General features: G+C 41.7%; 1 protein-coding gene across 1 annotated transcript; it reads right to left on the minus strand.

Moving 5' to 3' along the window:
- Positions 1–1,866: 1,866 nt before the first annotated feature.
- On the minus strand, positions 1,867–7,729 carry LOC124275079 (alpha-(1,3)-fucosyltransferase C-like). Its single transcript, XM_046710558.1, has 2 exons — positions 7,395–7,729; positions 1,867–4,208 (listed from the first exon to the last, which is right to left on the minus strand). The coding sequence occupies exons 1-2, from the start codon at positions 7,454–7,456 to the stop codon at positions 2,903–2,905; spliced, it is 1,368 nt and encodes a 455-aa protein (XP_046566514.1). The 5' UTR covers positions 7,457–7,729; the 3' UTR covers positions 1,867–2,902.
- Positions 7,730–21,080: the final 13,351 nt, after the last annotated feature.

The following is a 21,080-nucleotide window of genomic DNA, read 5'->3' on the forward strand; positions in this document are numbered from 1 at the left end:
CATCTTTCATTACTTACTTAATTATCTGAGTTCACTGAGATGGAAAGATGATAGGAAGTATTGCGGTTATATGTAAATCATGGCGTATGATATTGTGATAGGTAAGCCTTTTTAAGTGTCCCAGCATTTTAAAAAAATAATAATTTTGTTTAAAATTGTTTAACAATTGAAAGTCTTTAGGGCATTACCCTGTACCAAGCATCCATGTACGCCTATTTATCTGAATGGGTATGCTGATGGTAAGAGGCGACTTGCATCGGGTTGTCAGGCTCGGTTGATTGACACAGTACGCCAAGCTCGTTGTCTTAACATCAATCACTTGAGTATCGAGTACAGATTCGGTAATATACAGCCACCATAATAATCTCACGAAACACTCTTAATTCCAAGTTTAAATTGAATACATACATACTGAGTGAGTGAGTATGGCTCTAAGTCGCTTTTAGCAATATTCCAGCAATATCACGGCGGGTGGCACCAGAAATGGGCTTCACACATTGTACCCATGTGGGAATCGAACCCGGTCTTCGGCGTGACGAGCGAACGCTTTGACCTATTCTGCCCCACATCCCCGAGAGATCCCCAGGGGACATTATTGTGGCGTACAAAAATACAAACGCCGCAGTCTTAATTCCAATTTTAATTTTTTTTGTGTGTGTGCATATTACAAGATTATCACTGGTCTTTGTGTTGGCATGGTATCTTCAAAGTATTTATAATGTAGCCGGTGTTGTAGAGTAATGAGAGTCACAAGCCGTTACAATCTTGTTTCATAAAGAGAGCACCATCATATGCTTTGACTTTAAACCTTAACTGGATCCTCGCAGCTGTCTACGTTTTATCGTTGTTAAACTGATATTGTTTAATCTAAGATTAAAGCGGCTCGTTTCAGGCAGATTGTCGAATAAATAGCCCAGCCGATTTGTGTAATTATGTAAATTGTTTCAAGGTAATTTGCCTAAGTGAAGTCATCCATTTATTAGATTGCCTGGCTAATTCAGGCTTCAGACAAATATCCTCGATAGAGCAGCTCAAGCATATACAGTACTATGTTCAGGAAAACCTATTAGTAATCAATTTTTTATTATTTGCTTTTTTGCTTGTGGCACAGGCCCTTGCGGTTAGTCGTAAATTGGACCCGTGAAGATCCGGGTGAGTAAGTGAGTTTTGGTTTTACGCCGTTTTTAGCAATATTCCAGCAATATCACGGCGAGGGACACCAGAAATGTGCTTCACACATTGTACCCATGTGTAGAATCGAACCCGGGTTTTCGGCGTGACGAGCGAACGCTTTAGCCACTAGACTACCCCACCGCCCCCAGATCGGGGTGAGATTTGGTCTTCAGTAACCCATGCTTGTCGTAAGAGGGTCAGGTGGTCAGGCTCGATGACTTGGTTGACACATGCCATCATATCCCAATTGCGTAGATCGATGTTGATGCTGTTGATCACTGGATTGTCTGATCCAGACTCGATTATTTACCGACCGCCACCATATAGCTGGAATATTGCTGAGTTCGACAACAACAATCAATTGTCAATCAGTGCTTTTAAATTGCATAAGGCCCAGATCAGAAACCAAGCGAAGTCTAGTCTCTATTCCATCGCAGCGAACGGGTACCCGGCAGGATGAAATGGGAATGTAAATTCAAATCTTCTTAAGCCAACAAAGCACGGGCAGCACGGGAGTATACCCGTCATGGAGCTGAGAATGCAATGGCCACTGATCCACTGACCAGGGTGAAACTGTTAGGGCCTTAGTCCATTCATTTATCTATTGTCAACTTTGTTGTTGACAACTTTATATAACATTGGAAACATACTATACAGCAATACGTAGATAAATACGGGCACACAAACATGATATTGAAAGACAGATTTTATTGGAAGTATAGAAATATCTTTTTCTACTTTTACTCCAATTGTTTAACCTGACTAAATGACCCTGCATCTCTCCAGCATCTCTCTCTACAGTCTTTGTCTTGTTGTGTCCTAAAATCTTTGTCTTGTGTCTTGTGTTTAGTCTAGTCTCTTGGCTTGTGTGAGGTGTTGAGAATCTGGTGTCTGGTCTCGTGTGTACTATGTTGTGTCTAGTGTCTTGAGTTTAGTGTCTTGTGTCTAGAGTCGGGTATCTAGTCTAATGTCTAGCATGATGTGTCTGTGTCCAGAGCTGATGTCAATTGTCTTGTCTTCTTGTGCCCTGTGCTCAGAATTCACTGATCCGGTTTCGTGTTTAGTATAAGGTGTTTCGTCTGTAGAGTCTGTAGAGTCTGTCGAGTCTCGTGTCCAGTCTAGTGTCATAGTCTGGTGTCTAGTCTAGTGTCTAGTATACCGTGTCTAGTATCTAGAGTCAGGTATCTCGTGTGTGATGTCTGGAGTCTCGTGTCCAGACTGATATGTTGCCATTGGTATCTAGTATCTGATGTATGGCCTAATGTCTAGTGTGTGGTTCTCAGTGTCTAGAGTATGTTGTCATATTTTAAAGTCTAATCTTGTCTAATGTCTACAGGTGTGTGTGAAGTGTCTTGTGTCCAGAGCTGTAGTCTACTACACTCGTTGTCTTGTTCGGCCTTATGCTCAATGTTCAGTTGTCTGATTCCAGGTGTCAACGCTCAAACATCCAATACGTCAACCTAGTATATTCTCTTGACCATGTGCTCTGGTTCTGCCCACATCTAAACTTGGCCCATCCCACATACAAACGTACACACGCACACACATGCACACAAACGCTCACACTACACCTCACCATCACGCATGCACAAATTACCAAATACCCTCATCTTACGTCTCGGGAGGTATATAATCGACTATGATTTAATGCAGATATGGTTTCTGTGGAGTCTCACAAGTATCAAACCAGTTTGTTATACTTGCATAGGACTTCCGGTATCGGTCGACCTCATGCAGCCTGGAGCAGATAGTACACTCCCCCAGACCCCCTCCCCCACACCCTGAATTTCGCTCGACGCTTTAGGTACTCCACATATATAGCAGGATTATTTTTCAGGTATTTCAGATGTTTAGCCAGGTCACGTGGTGACCGGAAGTCGGCTGTGTTGAGAAACAGGTCTTTTGGGTAAATTTGAGCGTAGTTCGCTTTGCCTCTTACAATAGGCAAAATATTGTAAGAAAATGTCTTAAATAGCTTTTCTGTCACATAATCTTGACAAAATAAACTTTCGAAGGACAAGTAAAACCAATGCTGATCATAGCATCTACTGAGTTGGTTTTGTCCATTGTCTTCCATACATTTAGGCTTGCCACACTTTCCCACAATGTCAACGTCAATGTACTTCTGGAGTTCCTCCACATACTTCTCCCGTCGGCTTCCCGAGTGACAGTTACTCACGAACCACAATACAGATCGAGTCTTCTTCTTCATGACGTCCGTCCAGTTATACGTCACAACGTCCTTCGGTCTTTTTAACGTCAGGTCTCCATACGAAGCTACGAAGTCCGAGTTTCGCTGGTACGTCAGGGTCCAGTTGAAGACGGTGTCCCAGTCACCGCCCGGAAATCGGGACGCATAGTTCGCCCATGGTTCCTTCGCGAAGAAGATCCATACCTGGTTGTGGCTGGTTCTGACTGGTTTTTCCTTGACTCTGTTCCTGGATAGAAGGAATGCATCCACAACGACTGCGTCTGCAGCTGCGAGTCTGGCTTTATCGCTGCTGGTAACACACTGATATTTTCCACATGATATTATTTTCGGAGGTTTGTGCTTACGATAGCTAGGGATCATGTGCCACACTATTAGTTTGGGCTCACCGTGATTTTTCTCGGCGTATTGTAAAGGTTTGAGCTCACTGTGCTTGTTCTCGGCGTATTGTAAAGGTTTGAGCTCACTGTGCTTGTTCTCGGCGTATTGTAAAGGTTTGAGGTCACTGTGCTTGTTCTCGGCGTATTGTAAAAGTTTGGAGTCGTTCCTTCGTAATCTAGGGATGTCATGCTGAATACGTAGGTTCTCTTTAAGTCCCACCTCCGTGTCATTTTGCTTTTTCTCTTCCGCCCATAATTTAAGGAATTGTGGAGTATTGTAATGCTTTGGAATCTGTGTTGGTATGGGGTCATGACGTCTGTCCTTGACCTTCGCGTGAAAGACTCTGACTGGAGTTGATGTTGGAGGTTTAGAGTAGAACAGATGGCGAGACACGAACAGCAATGTCAGCAATGCTGCTATTACCAGCAGTGTCGTCTTCACAACCCTGTAAAGAAGAAGAGTGTTGAATGAATCATTGAGTAGGTGAGTGAGTATGGTCTTCTTAACGCTGCTGTCAACGGTTTTCAGTTATATCACGACGTGAAGCCGAATAAAAACTCAGTGAGTGAGTGAGTGAGTGAGTGAGTGAGTGTGTATGGACAGTATGTCAGTTATATCACGACGTGATGCGGAATAAAAGCTCAGTGAGTGAGTGAGTGAGTGAGTGTGTATGGACAGTATGTCAGTTAGATCACGACTTGATGCTGGTTGAAAGCTCAGTAGGTGAGTGAGTGAGTGAGTGAGGTTTTACCCCGCTTTTAGCAATATTACAGCAATGTCACGGCGAGGGACACGAGAAATGGGCTTCACACATGTGGGAAATCGAACTGGTGTCCTCTGCGTGACGAGCGAACGCTCTAACCACTGGGCTAGACACACACACGCGCGCGCACACGCACACGCACACACACGAATTGTGCAAACTCTCTGGTCACATATATAAAACAGAAGAGGAAGTTTAAATAAGTTTGGCAAACGTTTTCAGCTGGTAAATTTTGTACCTGCGTTTTCAGGCCGCTTAATGCAGTAACGGTATATCAATAAACATGGATGGACTCCCTGTAAATTAGACAGACGCTGTAATTGTACACAGACGCTGTAATTGTACACAACTTGCATTTAGCTTGTCCTCTTATTTTTCTTTTTTTCATCTCCCGCTCGCCCTGACTTTTCATTCCGATGTGAAAATATAGAATGTTTTCTTGTCTCATGTTTCCCGCCGCTGCGGAAATCAAAGCCCAGGGGATTGCCCCCGGCGATACTCATATTTGAATTTCGATCAGTCAGTATATTTTGAGATGATACGAAATAACGATATCCTAAAAAAGTACTCATATGTGACATACACTGACGTACAAAACAAAGTACACACTTGGTGTAATCTTGGGATAATCTTCCAAAAACAACGTAGATATTATGAAAAGTGTTTTGACTGTCAAAGACATGCTGCCAGAACGCCATAGATGCCCATCATACCCATCGGCGACATCCCTTGCCCAACCTAGACGATTCAGTCGATTTGAACCTAGGCATTCAGGGCGAAGTTGTTAATCGCCAACATACTATGCAATAGTATTCCTTGACTACCAAATACTGCTAAACAGGTTGAACGGAATCCACCCCTCCTGACCCACCCCCTACCCTATAAATATCCACAATGATACAATAGATACAGGCAAGGTATTGGATCCCATATTTATGTAAGTATGAACGCGAACAAAACTCTTTTTTCTCCCAAGACAGTGAACATTTTAGCCACGCAAGCAGCGATTATGGACTGCCTGTAAATTAGACGGTGAGTGAGTTTAGTTTTAAGCCGCTTTTAGCAATATTACAGCAATATCACGGTGGGGGACGCCAGAAATGGGCGTGAATTAGACAGACGCTGTAATTGGACACACCTTGCATTTAATTTGTACTTATGTGTACTTACTTTTTTCTGTGTTTCTCATCTCCCGCTCGCCCGGAATTTTCATTACGATGTGAAAATGAAAAAAAATGTATGGTTTCTTGTCTCATGTTTCCCGCCGCCGTGGAAATTTAAGGCCAGGGGATGGATAAATACATTCTCTCTCTTGCACACTTCTTCATCTACATTTATAAACATGGTTCCGGAACAAGCAACTCGATCTAAACAATAATTACCAATACTATTACCAAGTAATCGATATTTAAAAACATCATAAAATAAGGAACAATTATGGAAAAACATCATGAATGCATTTTTCCCAACCCGCTCTCTTGCTGCTTGATGGGCGGTGGGGTAGTCTAGTGGTTAAAGCGTTTGCTTGTCACGCTGAAGACCCGGGTTCGATTCCCCACATGGGTACAATGTGCGAAGCCCATTTCTGGTGTCCCCCGCCGTGATATTGCTGGAATATTGCTAAATAGCGGCATAAAACTAAACTCACTCACTCTTGCTGCTTGAGGTTGAAGGTGAGAAACACATAAATAGATACAGACGGCCTAAGTCAAGTGACAATGTATATTCAAGAGTAAATTGATCTGACAAGGAGGACTGCTTCGTTATTTGATAATAATAATTATAACTATCAGTTTTATAAATTTTACATCATGTCGTGTATTGATAAAACACAACATTTTGGTATCAGAATATTGGGCCAAAACCTAATAGAAATATTGACCCTTACATTTGTCCGTTTATGGACAGATTCCTAGATCTTCGAACACTCACTCACTCACTCAGATATATACTTATGCCAATAATGGTTGTCACCCCCAGCCCACCCCAACCCCACAGATCTCCAATAAAAGAAATTGAAAGGGGGACAACCATTATTGGCACGAGTATAGTAAAGGGATCAAATTGACAAATGCGAAGTAGAGATTAACATTTCAACATAATTAATACGGGTACTGACTTCTCACAAAGCCCCGAGTGGAAAGACCTTTCCAGTACAGACCAAGATCTTTCCAGTACAGACCAAGACCTTTCCAGTACAGATCAAGAAAAGATGAATACATTCCAACACTCTGTTGAAAATATTTGATCATACCGACCTTTAAAATAAACCCGCATTGTCCACGGAGCACTGCTTGTGTTCACGGGTCATGTAAATGTTTACATATGTCCAATTATATCTTACCAACCACGCAAAGCATGATCGAAACTGACCGCTCATGTCAGGAACTATAGGTATATCCCCTGTTATATAAGTTAAAACCCCTGTTAAATAAGTTATCCAACCCCAAATTCCTCATGTTTAAACCGCACGGAGTTAAGTACTTAACCATAGTGAATATGGCGGCGAAAGCCATACATAAACTAGGTTCGGAAGCTTTCTTTCAATTTGCGACACGCCCAAACTAGACTTATCGCCAGTCGCTTAACAATAAACAAACGAATAACTCCTAATTAAAGGTTGGTTTTTGCATTTAACGTATGAACAATTACAACGCGAAAGTCTTGCCGACACCAGTACAAAAATACACGAATTAGACAGCAGGAAACACAGGCGCCACCCATACTGAACTCTGTTCTAATAAATCAGTTATTGAACCGTTACCCTTGTCAATAGCCATTGAACACACGGGTTGCTGTAAACATGGCGCTTGACTATAGTCGTACATTTTGTATTATCAGTGAGGTTTTTAGTTAAAAATTACTCACCGAAGCCCGTACATCCAGTAATTACATCTTCTCGCTATGGCCATCCCAAAGACTCTCAGCATATCGTTTCCAAGTTTGCTAGGGAGGGTGTTTTCTTTACGAAAAGCAGGTCACCCCAACATGTAAGCCGGGGGGTGACAGCTGTGAACAGATCTACAGTCACGCTAAGTTGGTTCTTGAATATACATGGGCCCTGTTCCATTCTCCTCTCAATCCGGGTTACTTTGTCATTGTGTTGTTGTATTGTATAATTTGAACAGTAGTACAGTGTTATATTGAATGTTCCCGTTGGCGTTAGTTCAACGGTTGAATAGCTTCGGTGGGCAATAACATTCCCTTAACACATGTGGTATGTCTGAAGACTGTGTCGTGATTATAGGCTGTAGTGCACTGCATGTTCAACGTGAGTGGCAGTTATAAAATCCACGTCTGGCTAATTGTAAGTTAGTTTGTTAAGTTGATTAGTTTTTTTAAGTAGATAAGTTTGTCAGAAATATTTTTTATCAAATGAAACGAGAATTTCCAAAACATACTTTATCAGGCTGACATGCACTCTGGCAACTGGCCTAATTGTACTGTTTGCCATTCATCTTATCTTGAAACATATACTGAGTTACGCCCCTTAGCTATACAGGGATGCACGGTTGGTTGTCGAATCCTAGATTCTTTGGTTATGGTCGTTGGTGTGTCTGGGCGTCTACCTCATGTGAAAGACATCGGTCAATTGGGCCCACGATAATAAGATATAGTATAATTAATTTTTATTATTTGGCAAGGGTAAATAATCTATTCTGTGTGACACAATAAAGATATATGACTGCAAGCGACACGTAAGACGTGACAAATTGACGACGTCGTCTGTGACATCGATTGATAGGTAACGTCACCCCGTGTATGTAGTTGCGACGGAAATAGGTAACCCCCCTATCGATAATGTTCTATCAACTCCACTGACAAGACAATCCACAGTGGAATCTTCACTATCAGTCTCCCCGAGAGACGGCCCCATCCTTCTCAGCACGTGGTCGCGCATCCCGGGCAGGTCACCTGCTCAACTCTCACGTTTAGACCGGAAGTGTACACAACCCGTCATCCATTAATCCAAATATCCGGTGTAGAAGCGGGCGAACGGATGCATTTAGGAAAATATATAATTGAACTGAGTATATCGCCAATTAACAACTAATTAGATATGTTAGCAACTGCACGAGTGGTAGTTGCGGCTATTGTTGGAACGTTTATTGTGTGCCGCTGTGGTCATCTGTCACGGACATGATGTATCTCAACATCCAGAAATGAACCTCCTCAGATCCTGTCATAGTTTCAACATCCGCTTCAGAACGGCGTTGATCACAAATCTCTAGATGTAACAAACAATAGAATTAATTGGAGAGTTTTCGTCTCGGAATATATATCATGGGCGGATCCAGGAATTTTGAAGGGGGTGGTGGTGGTTCATCTTCAATGTGGTCTTAAGTCATTTTCAAAAGGAGGGTCGAACCCCCTGAACCCCCTATTAGCTCCGCTGGATCCACCAATGTATATAATGTTGACTGTAGTGTGTGAGTGAGTTTAGTTTTAGATTTATAGCACTATAAAACCAGCTTAAGTCTGGGCTAGTACAAGCAGCCGCACATACACATACACACACGCATGCACGTCGTCATATGAGCGAAATATTCTCAAGCACGACGTAAAACCCAATTTCATCTCACCTCACCTTCATAACATTGGCATGAGATCACATGACAAGAGTTAGAATTGCTTTCAGCAGCCCATGCTCCGACAACGGGATCGGGTTGTAAGGCTCGATGACTTGTTTGATGCAACATTCGTAGATCGATGCCCATGATATTGATCACTGTCTGGCCCAGACGCAATTACTTACAGACAGCCGCTACATAGCTTCAATACTGTTGAGTGATGTGATAAAAAAGACCCAACCCCACACACCTTCCCCCAAATCAACCCCCCCCTCCCAAACAAAAACAACAATACAAAAATATCAGCAAAACAACAGCAGCAACACAAAAACAAACAACCACATGCAGTTTATATAACATTGGTATAAGATCCCCATGAGATCAATACATTGGCATGATTTATCACATGGCATCGATATATTGGCATGAGATCGCATGACATCGATACATTGGCATGAGATCGCATGACATCGATACACTGGCATGAGATCACATGACATCGATACATTGGCGTGAGATCGCATGACATCGATATATTGGCATGAGATCACATGGCATCGATACATTGGCATGAGATCGCATGACATCGATACATTGGCATGAGATCACCATGATCATATATATATTGGCATGAGATCACCATGCCATCGATACATTGGCATGATATCACATGACATCGATACATTGGCGTGAGATCACATGACATCGATATATTGGCATGAGATCACATGACATCGATACATTGGCATGATATCACATGACATCGATACATTGGCGTGAGATCACATGGCATCAATACATTGGCATGATTTATCACATATCATCGATACATTGGCATGAGATCACCATGACATCTATATAACATTGGCATGAGATCACATGACATCGATATAACATTGGCATGAGATCATAAGATCTCGATACATTGGCATGAAATCACATGATATCGATGCATTGGCATGAAATCACCATGACATCGATAACATTGGCGCGAGATCACATGATCTCGATACATTGGCATGAGATCACCATGGCATCGATATAACATTGGCATGAGATCACATGACATCGATACATTGGCATGAGATCACATGACATCGATATAACATTGGCATGGGATCACATGACATCGATAACATTGGCATGAGATCACCATGACATCGATACATTGGCATGAGATCACATACATCGATATATAACATTGGCATGACATTGGCATGAGATCACATGACATCGATACATTGGCATGAGATCGCATGACATCGATACATTGGCGTGAGATCACATGACATCGATACACTGACATGAGATCACATGCCATCGATACATTGGCATGATATCACATGACATCGATACATTGGCGTGAGATCACATGACATCGATATATTGGCATGAGATCATATGACATCGATACATTGGCATGATATCACATGACATCGATACATTGGCGTGAGATCACATGGCATCAATACATTGGCATGATTTATCACATATCATCGATACATTGGCATGAGATCACATGACATCGATACATACATCGATATTGTTGGTGAGCGTCACACATGGCATCGATACATTGGCATGAAATCACATGACATCGATACATTGGCATGAGATCACATGACATCGATATGAGATCACATGACATCGATACATTGGCATGAGATCACATGGCATCGATACATTGGCATGAGATCACATGGCATCGATACACTGGCATGCGATCACATGACATCGATACATTGACATGAGATCACATGGCATCGATACATTGGCATGAAATCACATGATATCGATACATTGGCATGAAATCACATGACATCGATACATTGGCGTGAGATCACATGACATCGATACATTGGCATGAGATCACATGGCATCGATACATTGGCATGAGATCACATGACATCGATACATTGGCATGAGATCACACGACATCGATACATTGGCATGGGATCACATGACATCGATACATTGGCATGAGATCACATGACATCGATACATTGGCATGAGATCACATGACATCGATACATTGGCATGAGATCACATGACATCGATACATTGGCATGAGATCACATGACATCGATACATTGGCGTGAGATCACATGACATCGATACACTGACATGAGATCACATGACATCGATACATTGGCATGAGATCACATGACATCGATACATTGGCATGAGATCACATGACATCGATACATTGGCGTGAGATCACATGACATCGATACATTGGCATGAGATCACATGACATCGCTACATTGGCATGAGATAACCATGATTTCTGTAGATCATTGCCATGTCAACGCCATTGTGTGTGCGTGCGTACGCGTGTGTGTAACATTGACATTATCATGGTTCACAGGAAGAGTTTGATATTCATGTTGCAGCGCACGAGTATAACCTTGATATTTATGCTACAGTAACCGATAAATGCCTTGGTATTTATACTATAGTGCCCGAGGTAGGCATTGATGATTATATTTAGGTGCCCAATAAATGTCTTGCTAAGTCTTTAGTCCCCGAGGAAGACACTGGTGTTTACGTTTCAGTAAAGGCCTTGTTATTTGTGTCAAACTGACTTTAGAAGACCTTGATATTTATGCCACAGCAACCGATAAATGCCCTCGTCTCCTGTAGAGACACTTCCGGTACATAGAGACATTAATGACATGCCTGGCCCACTTGTCGGGGAAATGTCTTCGGCATTTATTAAAAGCATATTTTAACGATCAGATTGTCAATGCATCTAAAGCTACAGGGGGTATAAGCTGAAATTCGAGAGCGTTAAACTACTACAATTAATGAATTAGATCGCTCTGCTAATCCGATGCGCTGATTACAAAACCACAGTGCACTTGCTCATTGCTAATACTCTTCTTTTGAAAAAAAGATAGAAATACTGAAGATAATTGAATCAAAGTGTAGTTGTTGCTCCGCCAAATGACGCTTCCTCAGCTTGAACACTATTGCTGGACGTATCGCCTAGTCCCCGACTTCATTTATTCATTACCGTAGCTCGTTGGACTGTATAATTAATGATAATTATCGCGAAAGCCTCAGCTAATTGTTGCCAATATCCTTTTATTGGACTGTTTCTTCAAATCACTAGCTCTTTTGTTCATTGAAGCTTCCAGCAATTTTTCAATGCCACCACAATTTTAGTGGAAATCGATGTCCACCCAAAGCCTCGTTTTCGTCCCCACTGGTTTTCTCTCCCATTGCGCCACCGGCTGTTGTTTCTATGATGGCGTTGCACTCCGCAACCCTTGCGCTGCACTCTCTCCACACCGATCTTTGTTTCCAAACACCAATCCATACCTATGTGTGGACGCTGGGTCAAATAGTGCACATATCTCAAGCAAGCCATTTTATCATGGCACCGAGTGCGCGGACTCAAACAAGCATTGTTTTGCTTTCATGCTCGAAAGTCGATTGTATACAGATGAATTAACGCCTATTTGAAAACCTACCAGTGTATTTGCATGAATGAAACGAATTCGACGTTTAGTCGGCGATTAGTAAGACTCGGTGAGCGGTTGTTGGAACACCAGCTGGGACCAATACAGGTTAGCTCTGTAGGACTCGTAATAAAGTCGTGCCTAGATCTTGGATGGGAGGATCTAACCAGCATCCCTATATAGCATCTCAAGTACCTGCATCAAGGGACTCAGGACGTCGAGGTCTTTTATTTGTCAGATATAGTCCGATGTCTTCACGCCATTACTGTCGAATGTCGATGTTAAATACGACGGTTACGATCGTCTTAGTGCCAGGATCGCTTTGTAGAACAGAGCCTGGGTGGTAGGAATATCTGTCGTGAGCAATATTGTTGTCGGCATGGTCTTTAAAGAGGGTTAATTTATGGATGACAACACAACATTTCGGTGTATAATCTGACTCCTTCATCCTCCTTGATAAACGAGTAAGAAAATACTCAGAAATTAAGGATGTGTTCTTCATAATACATTTAGGTTCATGTCCATACATCCATATATCCGATTAGAGACCATTCATAATATATGACTGGATGGGTGGTGGTTGGATGGGTGGGTGGATGGGTGGATGGTTGGATGGTGGCTGAATGGTAATGATTTGAAGGTGTGTGTGGGGTGTCACCCATTTTGTTCTGGGGGTGATAAGGGGTTATGAACGGCCATTTAGAATTGGTCTTCAGTAACCCATGCTTGTCGTAAGACTCAACTATCGGGATCGGGTGGTCAGGCTCGCTGACTTGGTTGACACATAGATCGATGCCAATGGTCCAGACTGGATTATTTACAGACCGTCACCATACAGCTGGAATATTGCTGAGTGTGGCGTTAAACAACATACAAACCAAACCATACGTCCAATGTATGTGTGACTTCTATTATTATCACTTCTAAATGCCAGTCAGTGATTTACATTGTAGATTTCTACCTGAAACCTAACTGTGCCCAGCAACGATAGCGTGTCCACAACACACCACAGCCTAAATAGATCACAGTTAGAAATGTGTCAGTTGGGCAGCCAGGTGGTTAATGCATTGGCTTGTCACGCTGTAGACTCGGGTTCGATTCCCTTCATGGTTACAATCTGAGGGACCTGGTGGCCCCGGTGGTATGTTGTTGGAGTACCGCTAAGGCGTGAGTGAGATCCTACTATGTTGCTGGAGTACTGCTAAGGCGTGAGTGAGATCCTACTCAGCCATTCGTCACGCTACTGGTATGGCGCGATAAGCCCATTTCTGGAGTCGTACTGCCACATAGTATAGCAAGTCTAGATTTCCTCAGTTCCTCCAACTCATTCGGGCTCCTTTTCAATTTCAATGGGTTTATTTGTAACTGTCAAGAATATATATATTCAGGGACTAAGCGTTAGTCTACTTACATACAACTTGTTTGATATAGTTGAGAGATTTCCACACAAGACCTAATACTATATTTGTTGTCCTTTATTCTCCGTTATCCTTTATTCTCTATTATACCTTTACATTTCAATCAATATACAATATTGATATTTTCCCATTATGTGTTCTTTTCAAATCTCTGATTCTACATTTTAAAACGATATACGATTGCAACGGAAAGTCATTTCTGTAATCTCCAATTGATATTGCATCGCGCATGCGCACGCAAGCCAAAGTGTACAAGAGTCCCAAACGAGTATAAGAAATCAAAACATTTCCTCAAAGCGAAATACATTCGAAGAACGACATTGAACCAGTTCCATAGAATTTATTCATGGAACAACATATTACCCGACCCGACATGGTTCCTCCCGGCTCGATCCCCAAGCTTCCTTGCCGTATTTGCAAATATAAATAATTCAGCAGATTTTAATATGCCGTTATTTGCTTGAGTCTAACTGGTGCACGGCAAGCCTCGTGTAGCTGGCAAGACCGTGTGTATTCATTACTGTGATAGCTTGAGTGTGCCGAGGCTATAGCCAACGTGCAATCAGTTAGGTCTCTCCATTCACATCCTGAAATACAAATCAGAACAGCCAGGAAGGGGTTTAGAATGTTAATGAAAGCTACGCCATTCATTCCGTACTGTTCCTCAATGCGACGTGTGCAAATCCCTTAGGAAATGGCGATCAAAAGCCGGAGTGCAAATCTATCGACATCAAGGCATTCACTTTTAATCCTCTGGATTATTCATATAAAATTTCGAGGAAATGTCATAAATGTTTTATACTTCGCGCATGTGTAAATTGTGTTTTATGATGATTATCAAAGCTGTAATGACAGCGGTTCCGACTTGCATCCGACATTGGTCAATTGGCGCGTATATGCACGTGCCTCTTAACGGCCGAGAGAGATAACGCCAAAGTTGACCTTTAACCGCAGTTAGAGTTAGATCAAGGGAGATAATGTGCTACCATATGACAGCCAGTTTCTCCACGGAATACGGTTAAACATTTAGGAAAGAAGGATGTTTGTTGAGTATTGGCTTACGCGTTATGGTTTTCGACTATGAGGTAGGGATTGGGATTGGGATTGGGATTGGGATTGGGGGATTGGGATTGGTTGGGGTTGGGATTGGGATTGGGATTGGGATTGAGATTGGGACAACCAGTTTTGGGCAAAAATCTTTTTTGCTTTTTGAGATATTTTAAAAATGACACAGTAACGGTACATGTACAATGTGGATGTTCTTGGGATTGAATTGGGATTGGGATTGGGATTGGGATTGGGATTGGGGTTGGGGTTGGGGTTGGGGTTGGGGTTGGGGTAGGGGGGTGTGGGGCGAACAAACCAGTTTGGGGCAAAAATCTTTTTGGACTTTTCTATTTTAAAAATGACACAGTAACGGTACATGTACAATGTGGATGTTCTAGCACGACAACCACAGCTAGGGGTCTACTGTTGTGCAGGAGAGGACGTAGAAGACGTTGCTTGTGGGTGAGCTGTCACTGCAGGCCATGGCGGTAGCTTGGTAAATCGACAAGACTGAGGTTCCCATACTGTGAACTTTGCAAACATCGACGCGTCACGTGTCCGTTATGACATTAATACCACGTGATGAACAACCGAAATAAAAACCTTTTTTATATCGTTTTTATAATAATAGTAAGTGAAATTGACATGTCGACTTGAAGCCAGAGTTGTAGATATGAGAGATAATGGCATACAACATCTGATTAAGAAAATAGGTGATTACAGTTTGCTGTCCCATTCAAACTCAAATGTGCCGGGGCGGTAGGGTAGCCTATTGGTTAAAGCATTGGCTCGTCACGCTGAAGACCCGGGTTCGATTCCCCACATGGGTACAATGTGTGAAACCCATTTCTGGTGTCCCCCGCCGTGATGTTGCTAGAGTGAGTTTCACCAGCAATATCGCGGATGGTGACACCAGAAATGGGCTTCACACATTGTACACTTGTGGGGAATCGAACACGGGCCGTAGGTGTGATGAGTGAACGCGTGAGCCACTATGCTACCCCACCGCCCGTTCAAAAGTCTAGAAGCCTGTCTTTCACTCATGTTAAAAACATGACTCGTCTGAGAGGCATACCCAGTGTAAACTCAACGGCGCTCGACTTTTAGCTGTCTGATAAGAACATTCAGACCCAACAGCGATCTCGGCCAAACAACATGGTCTCGCCGTGCTATGGAAAACTTGGCTCCAAGATCATTATTTACACCCACGGGCAAAAGAAAATATAACCTTTTTTGATTTTATTATTAGTTTATTTTTCAGTTAAAATGTCTCCAGTAGGCGACACCATATCCAAATAATGAACTGTACTAGCGCTTAGCATGCAAAGAATGTTTGTACATGGCTTTAACTTTTATAATATATTTTGATTTAAAACCTTTTAAAATGAAAAATATTAACACACAACAGATGATGGGTATCTTAGACATTTTATCCTGAAAATAAAAAAGTGTGTTTCGGGGGGGGACAAATTTACATTTCAAGTAGGGTAAGGTCATGAGGTTGCAAATTCATTTCTTACCAAAGTCTTCATAGAGACATAAATTTACACAAAAAATACCAAGCCACAGACGGAAGTTATTTCAATTTACAATTACACAAAAAATGGAATCGGTATAGTTTCTTTCGCCCTCCAGTATATTATTTTGTTGCATACATCAATGTGTCTGTGCATTATATGATCAAGGATGTACATACATAAACACAAGCGCCGCTGATATTGGATAGTCGACGCTGTAGACATACATCCATCTGCATGTATCTTTTTTGTGATGATTTGTTAAAGTCTATGTAATGCATGTGTGAAATATGTAAAGTCTAGTTCGGAAGATGGTGATGTAACCAATGACAAGACGATAGGGTTACAGCATAACGGCGTCATGCTCAATAAACGTCGCTTCCGCTGCTTCCGCCATACTTGACATTGGTTACATATTGTACCAACTTACACAACTCGTGGCAGGTGTGCGGAAAAAAATGAAAAATGTGTAACAAATGTTAGTCTCTCTCTCTCTCTCTCTCTCTCTCTCTCTCTCTGTCTCTCTCTCTCTCTCTCTCTCTCTCTCTCTCTCTCTCTCTCTCTCTCTCTCCACCCGTTACCTACACATTATAATGGAATAGTTCAAATAAAAACGCAAGAAGAAAACTGAAGCTATATTATTTACTTTGAAAGATGGCCAAAAAGACATGATTTTGAATTTTGAATGCTACAAAAAAAAACAGTTGATTTTCATTAACATTTCGGTTTAACCTTCTCGTCTTACGGGAGTTGGCATTATCAAATTGAAAACATTGTCAAAATGACATCTAAAATGATTGGAGCATTTCGGAAATTAAAGTTCCTACTAAACAGAACAACACCACTTTTTCATCAGGATTTACTCCCACCTGTAGTAGGCAACAAGACAAGTTATGAGTTAAGAAACTCCAATAAGTTTAGCCAACCATGTACAAGACTGAGGTACTCAACGTCATCTTTTATTCCATCAGCAGTTAAAATATGGAATAATATTCCCTCAGCTATTAGAAATTTTGACTCTGTTGCATCATGTATATCTTATATCCACGTGAAAGAAAAGTGTGCACCTAAATATTATTCATATGGAATAAGGAAGTTAAATGTTTTGCACACAAGATTAAGATATATATGACGAATACACTTAATTATGATTTATTTAGAATAAATATAAAAAATGACACATCGTGTCAATGTGGCAATGGATGTGAGTATGTTTTTCATTACTTCCTTGAATGTCCATTGTATGCTAATCAAAGTAAACTGTTACAATCTTTAGAAAGTATTGTTGAAGCTAGAACATTGACTGGTATTAATCTTATCTTACATGGCAATGCAGGTCTCTCATTAACTGAAAAGCAGAACGATTTTAGTTCAAATATGTACATATCTATGTCTATGATTACACAATGCCATTTATCTATATCTCTCAAACAAAATGTTTTCTCAGTTAACTTCTGTTGTACATATCCTATTATTGGGAGAGGGCTTTTCTAAATTGGATAAGTTGTGCTCAATCCTTTTCTCGAATGCATAAAACACAATAAACGCAATCAATAAACACAATCCAACCTCTCAGTGACAAACCTGTTTTATATTCGATAATAATTGATAGTAAAAATAGTTTTGAGAAGAGAAGACAGATTATCATTTAATCACAACAAAGTTCTATTTACGCACAGTCAAACTTCTCAGTAACGAACCTGTTTCAGGCTCACCCTACTCTACTCACTAGACATTGGACTGTTCGATTATACCGTAGGTGTTACCCTAATTAACCTTCTAGTTCAGTGTCTGTCAATTGACTGTCTGTCAAATGGGTGTCTGTCCATTGGAGATAACCGTGAACAGTGTCGTGCTGTCATAAAGGAAAAATACCCCCCTCCACACCCACACCCCTCTCGACAACGTGTAAGAGTGTTAATTTTAATTTACGACAGCAGTACGACAAAGACAGTGTTGTGTTTCTGAGAGGTAATGTAGGCTGACGGTAATTTAATCTCTTTGAATTAGAAACACCAATTCATCAACCGGAAGACCTTTGCTTTTGGAATAGTCTGTTTAACATTTAGATAATTTGGGATAAACTCCTTAAAAACTAGGGGTCATGAGATGTAATGGTATGATAGCCTCTGAATGGTATGATCAGTCTTTGTGAAATGACTGCCCAACGTCCGATTCTTTCATGTTACTATTACTATTGTCATGTCATGACATAGTAACTCAAGTGACATGACAGAATAGGACATTCTTAACATCTTTTGAGTAGCATCTTTCTAAATGAGTAGAATTCGAACCAACCAGTCAGTCAGTCAGTCAACCAACCAACCAACCACCCAATCAACCAACCAACCAACCAACCATTCAATCAACCAACCAACCAACCAACCAACTATCCAATCAACCAACCAACCATCAAATCAATCAACCAACCAACCAACCAGTCAATCAATCAACCAACCAACCATCCCAATCAATTAACCAACCAACAAACCAACCAACCAGTCAATTAATCAACCAACGAACCAACCATCCAACGAACCAACCAACCAACCAGTCAATCAGTCAATCAATCACATCGTTTAGCATTGTGGGCAAATGCACAAATTCACCCTATAATTTGTTGTTTGAGGGGTAATGTGCTAATTCACCATATGTTTTGTTGTTTGGGGGCTAATGCACTAATTCAGCATATGTTTTGCTGTTTTAGGGAAAAGACCATAAACCGTTGTATGGATCTGACAAAAGACTCATACAAGTATTAGGTCGAGTATGCCAACAGTCGAGTTATCGGAAGAACAACCGGGGGACTGGTATTTGCCCAAAGAATGAGGTAAGTCTGTAGCTGTTATTGACCAAAACAGCTCATGATAATTCTCTACATGTTCTAAAGGAAATGTCGGGTCGATGAATTTCATGTAATTGCTGTGAGGTTCACAGACCGTAACATATTCACACACGTTTAGAAAACATAGATAAACATCGCTTTTATGCCATCGATAAATTTTTCAGGCGTTGTTGCTAAGTACGCATTTAACATTATTTGAGTTAAATTTATTCGTTTTAGTTCATTCATACTGTAGATTGCCATTTCTATCGGCAAATGATTTATTTTATCGGTTGACTTCTTTATCCCATAGATATAGAAGCACATAAAATTCTAATTAATTTTTCCTTTCAATTTGGCAGATGCAATTTGCAGTTTCAAAGCCAGTACTTTGGTATGCATCAATTCCTTGCTGTGGCAGATTAGATACTGTGCAAGAGGAACGCCGTCCCATCTCCATAACGACCATGTACGCAATATTTATTGCATTGAAAATAAAGCATTCTGATTATTATCTTTTCAATAGCGTTTATACATCTTCCCGCTGTTTCATTAGTAGTGGTGATGAGGGGGTGGGGTTGTATGGGGGTGGGGTGTAAGTGTCGACGAATGACGGCAGCGTTATAACGGGGTTGGTTGACGTAGTGTCGACGAATGACGACAGCGCTATAACGGGGTTGGTTGACGTAATGGCGACGAATGACGGCAGCGTTATAACGGGGTTGGTTGACGTAGTGGCGACGAATGACGGCAGCATTATAACGGGGTTGGTATGATTGTGTGATCACGACATCATGATGCAAGTTTCAAATCATTAGGCAGGATGAAGCCTTGTTATGATAATGTCCTCGTTGTTGTGTTGGAGAGTTGAGGTCGGGGTTCACTCGGCAATAACGTCGGCTATAGAGACATGCAGTGCTTTTTCACTAAACGAAACAGAACATTAGTGAAAGCAATTACTGGTTCTCATGTACATACGCAGGATGGTGTCTCGATAGGCGATATAAGGGCGAGGTTGAAAATACTTGGGGTTTGAGGCAAGAATTAACTGTTGTGACCCTTACTTGACTATTGACCCCTAAGTCTCCACTCAAGAAACACTTCCCCCTAAACTTCCCATCCACTCCTCAAATACACCCCCACCCCCAAACCTATATCCATAAGACTTACGATATATGTACCCTCCCCATTTAGGTGCCCACCTCAGACCATCACTTCCGTACCCCCGAATTGCTGCTTATGTCGTAATCATTTCTCCCCCATGACATGGACCATCTCCCCACGACCATAGATCCCCACCCCATGACATGCACCATCTATTAACGACCATAGATCCCCACCTCGTGACATGGACCATCTCCCCACGGCCATAGATCCCCACCCCATGACATGCACCATCTATTAACGACCATAGATTCCCACCTCGTGACATGGACCATCTCTCGACGACAATAGATCCCCATTCCATGACATGGCCCCATCTTCTACAAAAATGGATCCACCATCTCTCTACGACCATATATTCCCGTCTCATTACATGGACCATCTCTCCTACGACCATATATCCCCCATCCCATGACATGCACCCTCTCCAACGAAAATGGATCCCCATGACATGGACCATCTATTAACGACCATAGATCCCCACCCCATGACATGCACCATCTCTCCACGACCATGGATCCCCATCCCATGACATGCACCATCTCTCCA

This window comes from Haliotis rubra, unplaced genomic scaffold (assembly GCF_003918875.1).
Source record: "Haliotis rubra isolate DU_JTF1 unplaced genomic scaffold, ASM391887v1 Scf198, whole genome shotgun sequence".
NCBI lineage: Eukaryota > Metazoa > Mollusca > Gastropoda > Lepetellida > Haliotidae > Haliotis > Haliotis rubra.